This window comes from Lethenteron reissneri, chromosome 9, assembly GCF_015708825.2.
Source record: "Lethenteron reissneri isolate LAM-NWPU_2019-01 chromosome 9, ASM1570882v1, whole genome shotgun sequence".
Lineage (NCBI taxonomy): Eukaryota > Metazoa > Chordata > Hyperoartia > Petromyzontiformes > Petromyzontidae > Lethenteron > Lethenteron reissneri.
In genome coordinates this window covers 5,128,805-5,136,314 of record NC_083787.1, presented here as the reverse complement: position 1 = coordinate 5,136,314, position 7,510 = coordinate 5,128,805, and the positions used below count along the sequence as shown (strand labels likewise).

Here is a 7,510-nt window from a genome sequence, read left to right as displayed (position 1 = left end):
TTTCAGGGTGCTTCCATATTGAAATGGTTTGCGTCGCAAGCAACGCATGCAGTTTCAGTCACGACTCTTAATAACACATTGCCTACACCCACACACCAATAACCGTGTTTCTTACAGAGCTACAATCAAATAATTATAAGCAATACTTTTTTTCAGGATGGTGTCAGCAATGTTACACAAGAAGACAGCACAACGGAACACCACACAGATTTGTGACAGCTTGCCAAGAACCACATTAACACAACTCCCACTGTACCATATATAGCATCATTGTTTTATTTCCAAAAGAAAAACACATGTGAAATACAGTACTCCTCTTTAAAGTCAATAATTTAATCAACAAAAATGTCAGGTAACCAAAACAGAAGTTAATGTGAACAAGTTGCATGTTTGGTTTAGTTTTACCAACTGTTGATGTCTCGTTAGGTTGAAGTTATTCATTTAAATAGAATAGAATGCTATTTAAATATCCAAACGATTTAGTATACATTTCGGCAACTCAAAGTATGACACTAAACCAAAGTACTTAAACTAAGAGTACACACACATATGTGAACATTCGTGTATATTAGTACTGGCATGCATTGGCAATAAGATACTCATGTTTCCATTTGAATAAAATTATTAAAAATGCAAGCACTTCACCTATGTGTACATACACACTTTAAGTAGATTTATGTGCAGTTATTGGTGATTCAAGTCTCTACAAGAGAGCTTTTCGAACCATTTTGTAACTTAATTGAATGGATGTAAAAATAAAAAAGCGTCAGACACCATCACACAGCTGTACACCATCCACCGATCGATCTCGTTCAACTTATGATTGACAATCTGTTGACGTTGGGGTAGAGGAGAGAACAAAAAGTGAAGTATGGGAACCACCGTTAGGCAAATATGCGGGGTTTGCCTGCCTCCATTTGAAAACCAACTTATTCCTCCACCCCGACTTTGTAGCATGGCTAGAGCACAAGTCATCGACTCGCAATGCACACGATTTGCGGGTGGTCGCTTTGGATTCCTTTGCCCCCAAAATCAAATGGCGCTGCTTCCTCGATGCCTCTGACGTGAATCGCGGCCGGACTGGTCACTCCTCATCTGCCTCCTAAGTTGATGTTGGTGCCAAACTTGGCGTAGAGTTGCACCTTGAGCTCCGACAGCAGCTTCTTGATGGTGACGGCGCGAGCTTCCAATGCAGCAATTTCCTCCTCCATGCTTTTCTGTTGCGCACGAACATCCACTATAGATAGCCACGTTAACTCAGAAACTTACCCCGATATGTGACTTACAATGCAACGGCAAAGCACGCAAGACAGTGCTATTGCTACATTTTACGGCAACTTACTGTTTGAAGACAACTCATAACTATGGGCATAATACATTATTGCACAATACCATTTCAACATGGAAGACAGGAAATTCTGAAAGAATGCTAGGTTGTCAGTTGATCGGCACAATCTCTCAATAAAAGAATGCATCTGCCTCAATGCTATTTTAAAGTACATAGATATGATGAAAGCAAAGTCACTGAGGTCTGCATTACATTGGAGATGAATCATGCAAATAAATTGCATACAAGCTGATGCATAACTCTTAGAACCCAATCTCAAACTCTCATAACGTCACATGATTGGTTACTGCTTTTGACTCGTGTGGGGAGAACACCTTCGCAGCTTCCAACATCTCCTGAGTCTCTTCCTGGCTGTGGCAAATGAACACCTCCCCAATGTGGTATGGGATGAGCATCGAGTCATCGTCCAGCATCATGAGATCATCAGCCGCATCCTGCAGATTCTGTAGCTCTTTCTGATCAAAAGAAAGGAAAAGAGCCACCGCAAGGGAGAAATGACAATTTAACATAACATACAGGCAGTCCCCAAGTTACGACGGTCCGACTTAAGATATTTCCATCTTACGATGGCGATACGACAAAATTGCCATCAACAACCTAACATCGTTCAAGTATGCAGACGACGGACAGAATCTTGGTGAGTACAGTACAATATGATACGTTACGATACGTTCAATGCATGTATGATACGTAGCTTTAGCGATTTCATTTTAAGGTTACCACGATACGATATGTCCAATGCATGTTTAAAGTTTTTATAGCAGATAGGATTGTTTCCTGAATTTTTTTTATTAAAGTGCAGTTCATATAGGTAGGCTAAGAATTTACCTTGTTATTTTACTTTACATTTTACTGTGCAATACAGTATTGTATAATTCATAAATAAATACAATATATAGTTTATACAGTATGGTACTGTAAATTGCTCTGTTTTGCTAAATCATCACCATTCTTTAAGACTCCTGGGTAGGCTAGGCCATCTTCGACTTACGATGGGGTCGTCGTAACGCATCTCTATCGTAAGTAAAGTACAAACCTGTACTTGTAGTGTATATCAAAATTAAAACCAATGGTGAAGTTGACAATTCTTCAAAGAGTTCCAGCTACCTCTACAGAGCTGTAACTTCAATTTTCGCTTCTGTTTTTGCTGCATATTTCGGCAGCTTGCAGCAATTGGCAAAGGTCATTTACTCTCAGCATTCACCACATCTGGCAAGCCAGCCACATCAAAGAGCAAGCGCATAAAAGATAGATACTTTGGGCAGAGAGAAATTTTATTAATTGATTGAAAAATCAAATGATACAAAAAATTGCACAATCATATTCAATGTTTCAAAAGTGCATCAAGGCGTTACAGCAAATTTCTCAAATAAACCCCTTTTTAAAATAAAACAATGTTGGAAACCTTATTTTTTTGTCTTTTATGGAATTGCCTAGCTTACGTAGTATAGAAGCACTGTAATTTGAATAGATAAAATCATACGCAAACCAATTAAAACTGTAACTTTTTCCCAATACCGCCATATATACCACTTTTCCAGAAAGCACTCTTCAAGAAATACATGTGAATAGTGTAAAAAGAACATCATATTTGAGTAAATAACGTTTCACACACTCGTGGTGTGGTTTTCAGCAAGATCACGCGACCTTGCTGAAAACTGCACCAAAATGACTACATTAACACACATTAACACATTATTCTTACAAAAGCTGGGTGAGGTGAATTTCCCGCATTACCTTCTTAAGTTCTATTTCATCCTTCAGGTCAACTAGCCTCGTGTTATTTCTTGCGAACTTGTTGATCTGCTGTTGATCTTCAAACGTCACGTTGACGTCCTCCACCTGCAAAGATTGCTCAAGACCATCAACACTCCCGGGACAACATACGCCATGCGGCTTCACTGCCCAATCTTTTGTTGATGCAAAGCTCTCTCTGTAGTGATGCTTCGGACTTTGCACAATTGTTAAATCACGTGTTCGTAATTTCATTACAGCTCTCATTTGCATGTGCCCACATTCTCTCCTACCATTGCAATACAGAGTTTCCACCACTTCGTGGGAGGTCAACAATGTGTGTTTTGTGAAGAAGAAAAAAACGAGGTCCTGCCAAAGGAATACGTAATGTCCACTTGATGCCAAGCCAGTATTGGATGATGCTGATAAAATTAGACAATCCTCTTCAATATGAAAGGGGCACTTACAACACTGCCCCATCCATCTATCAATACAGAGTATGCAGTCAATTCAAATGCATTAAAGCATTAAAGGCACCACAATAATTAAATATTAATAAATACATTATTTCACATTCATCAGTCAATTTATATCAACTGCTGACGTACAGCTCACCACACCGTCGCTATACCACACTGTCCTGGGATGCTATAGTCTACCTAGTGTGCTAATCTTTAAAGGTGCATTGAAATTTTGTTATACTCATACTGATGCTCCTACTGTTGTGGAGTAACTCATGCAGCCAGCTATGGCTACAGGGTTTGGTGGTACATGTTGTTATGTCGTTTATTGTGAAATTTCGGTCACAGTTCTTATGGCTGTTGCATTGCTTTTATGGCTTTATTTTGGTGTTTCGAAAAGCTTTGGGGTTTGGCCATGTTTGTTTGTTGTAGTGCGGAGTTAGAATGATGGCTTTGATCTAAGTTGTCTTGTGGTTGTTTGTTGTTTGACTTGCATCCCACTGGGATTTTTGCACAGAGCGTTGGTGCTTTTTTCTGGAAGATTTTTTGCTGTTTTTTCCTGGATTTTTCTGTTCGCGCTTAGTCACTTTAAGATGTTTTTTTGTTCATGTTTTTTGTTTGTTGCGGTTGCACCCGATTCAAGAGCCGAATGGCTCACAGGGCTATACCAAATAAATGAAACTGAAAACTGAAACCTTGTCCTGTGTATGAGCTAGACTCTCATCACTCCTGTTCTGTTGGGAGTAATCATCTCATGCGTGTTCTCTGCTTTGTTGCTATTCCACCACGAGAAAGTAATCCATCAGCCATCATCGTTTGATGGTAGCTCTTTGATATCTGTTTTCGTGGATCATTCTCAAAACACAAAGGCTTTCACGCGGACTCAAGGTACTCCAATCGTACTTATTTCCCAACCTGATCAGACAATAATCGCCACCCTCTTGCCGATTGTTATCCGCAGGTCAAAAAGCAACAATGACCCACCCCTCTGCATATTTAAGATGAACTGCCACAACCAGAACCAATTCGTTTCTGGAACCAATTACATCGTCTTGTTTATATTATCAGATTTGTATCGTCTCCTCATATGTATAGTATTGCTTGTATTGCCTGCGCCGTCTCAATTGTAAACTTTGCAACTCCTAATTTTTTTTACCGTCCCATCAATATCTGCATTTAGGAAAATTACACAGGTGCAAATTAACGCACGCATAATGAGCTGAAGAATATACATTTAAGAACGAATCGATTCACAGCCATTTACAGCATCCCACCAAACATTTAAACACGAAATGGAATTGGCCAAACATCCTCTCCTGAATTATATTGTCGAGCTTAGATGACAACACAATAATACAGCATAACGATGTGCAACACCTCGTCAAACCACTCTGGATGAAGGGCTCCACCCAAGAGCGACGATGGTTGATTGACATACAGTGCCAGGTTGGTCAGAATCAGTATCTTTATTGATCCCGGATAAATCCGATGAGCTATGAAGTTCTTTCGCAAACGCCCATTAGGGGTGGATTCCTGCAGTGAGGTAAGCCTGAGACCGATTCAGATATCGTTCGCCACCACTTCTAATTTCGGACGGCTGATGTAGATTCAGAGCAACAACTACAATTTCGCATTCGCCACTGACGTTAGCCGTGTGTGGGAGCTGACTGAACACCGATGGCCAGGCCTCTCGTGGCGATGAAGATGCTGTAGGGTTAACCAAATACGCCAACTCTGCTCCGCCCCAGTTATATTTATACAACAATCGCTCGCTATATATAAAAAAAACCTTCAAAAGTTTGTAAACAAGGACGGGTACAGCCAATACTTCGTGACAGTATCACTGCATTTCGATTTAAAGCTTTCGTGACTGCAGGGATTCATCTTCTTGGTTCTTCCTGGTTCTTTCTACGTGACTTTACCGAAAGAACCAAGAAGAAGTATAACTGCAGCTACGATTTGAATCAACCTGTCATTAGTTCTACAAGCTCGGTTGGAGCAGCAACTCTGCGCGTCTCCACAATGGGCCTATAATTTTTATTTTATTGTTTTATCTACGTGACTTTACCGAAAAAACCTAAGAGTATGAATCCTTGCAGTCACGAAAGCTTCAAATCTAGAAAGAATGGGCCCTGAGGAGGCCCAACCGCTCGGCTTGTCGATTAAACTCGGGTACGACCACAACGTTTCGATTCTCGAGTGTAAAAATACAACAATTGCGTTTGGAACATTAATCTTTTTCACCAACATTATACAATCGCAATCATCACGCGAGGTTAACATATGGCTTTAAACGGCAGGAAAGCGATAGAAAGAGACACAGACTTCGAGACATAGTACGCGCAAGACAAACATTTAAATGATTCCGGATCGAATGTTGGAACGACAAATCGTTAAGATGTGAATTGAAGTCAGGCCGCATGGTGTGGTAACGAATTGCCATGTCTACGTGACATCTTACCAACTGGCTGTGTCGGGTGGTGGCGGGTTTAACGACACATTTATATTTACTTGATCTAACCCACCCCAAAACACCTACATTAGTAGTAGCAGCAGCAGCAGCTCTGTCTCGTTACCATATCCGTCAACCCATCATCAGTGCCCCACCTTATCACGGCCGATTCAGACCTTATTAGTCACCCCGTGCCCCATATAACTATCAACGTTCATCCGACAAAGTCCCATCACAAGGAGAAACACAAACACATAGACAAAACATGGGATGTTTTGCCCGTATTTAAACGACCGTACGCCGCATGGCCCCGACAACTCGATGTCCCTGTTGCAATAAACAAGACGACGGGGTGTAGACCGGCGCGAGTGTTTGACACACAGAGAGCCACGGGTGTCAGCAATTCGCGATCCCCACAACTCACCCCCTTGGTAACAGTGGCCGCCATGTCCCCTCGACACCACCACGCCCCACGTGCTCGCCGCGGTAAAACTCAACTGGCGATTCGCGAGGCGAACGAACGACGAATCGGCACACGCGCGCGCATTACCTGACAGGAGAAAGAAGAAAAGAAAAGAAATGAAACGTGGTCAAAAAATAAAACAAATGAACCTGTTAACGTCAGTCAAGACAAAATTATAAAAGTATTAATTCGCAACGCGCTAGTGGTTTTAAATGTTTGGTCTCAAGTTTAATATTTGCGTGTATGTGTGTGGTGTTAGACGAATCGGCGTCTTCCGATATGAACCCCCTGCCCGTTGTGTGGGTGAGTGTGCGCGTGTTGCAATCGCCATGTTGGGTGGGGGAGATGCCGTGACGTCATCCGCCGTGACGTCATCCGCCGTGACGTCATCACAGTCTCCATGCGGATGGAATCCGACTAGCTGTAAAGCTCTTTTCTCTCTCGCAGATGTCCAGGGCCCCAACTCAAAACAAACTCGATAACACCAATGCATTTAAAGGAAATATTACCTCCTATAATCAATATAGAATCCTATAATCACCCAGAAATGTATGTCCGTCCCGCGCGTGACGTCACTCCACATGAGGTTCACCCCCCCGCGTGACGTCACTCCACATGAGGCCCCCCGCGTGACGTCACTCCACATGAGCCCCCCCCCGCGTGACGTCACTCCCCATGAGGCTCACCCCCCCCTCATTAATATTCATGAGTGGGTGGATTTTTACAGTAACGCAGAGGAAGGTCGAGCTAAATTTAAAAAATATATTACGCAAAGTCGCTTCAAATATGACGTTTAGTTACAGAAAGTGACGGTAAAAAATAAATATACGCAGCACAGTGCTACATCCGTGTGTGACGTCACTGCAAAAGAGCCCCCCCCCCCCCTCTTCATTAATATTCATGCCCGCGTGGAAATTTGCACGAAAGTACAAGGTCGCGCACTCCACATGCCGCACCCCTCCCCAATAACCGCCCCCACCCAACCTCCCAACCGCCCACCCCCCCACCCAACTGCCCACCAAACCCCCCACCCAACCGCCCACTGCCACCCA

The 7,510-nt window shown here is 42.5% G+C and overlaps 1 protein-coding gene across 1 annotated transcript; it reads right to left on the bottom strand.

Moving 5' to 3' along the window:
* Positions 1-248: 248 nt before the first annotated feature.
* Positions 249-6,550, bottom strand: PFDN4 (prefoldin subunit 4). Its single transcript, XM_061548739.1, has 4 exons — positions 6,420-6,550; positions 3,086-3,190; positions 1,663-1,803; positions 249-1,217 (listed from the first exon to the last, which is right to left on the bottom strand). The coding sequence occupies exons 1-4, from the start codon at positions 6,441-6,443 to the stop codon at positions 1,092-1,094; spliced, it is 396 nt and encodes a 131-aa protein (XP_061404723.1). The 5' UTR covers positions 6,444-6,550; the 3' UTR covers positions 249-1,091.
* Positions 6,551-7,510: the final 960 nt, after the last annotated feature.

What these genes read in the sequence shown, in the direction of transcription:
- PFDN4 (XM_061548739.1), bottom strand. Translation starts at nt 6,443, where the DNA reads ATGGCGGCCACTGTTACCAAGGGG. An exon ending in ATGAAATAGAACTTAAGAAG is followed by an intron (nt 1,804 to 3,085) that starts GTAATGCGGGAA and finishes TCTTTTGATCAG; the next exon opens with AAAGAGCTACAGAATCTGCA. An exon ending in AGATGTTGGAAGCTGCGAAG is followed by an intron (nt 1,218 to 1,662) that starts GTGTTCTCCCCA and finishes CGTGCGCAACAG; the next exon opens with AAAAGCATGGAGGAGGAAAT.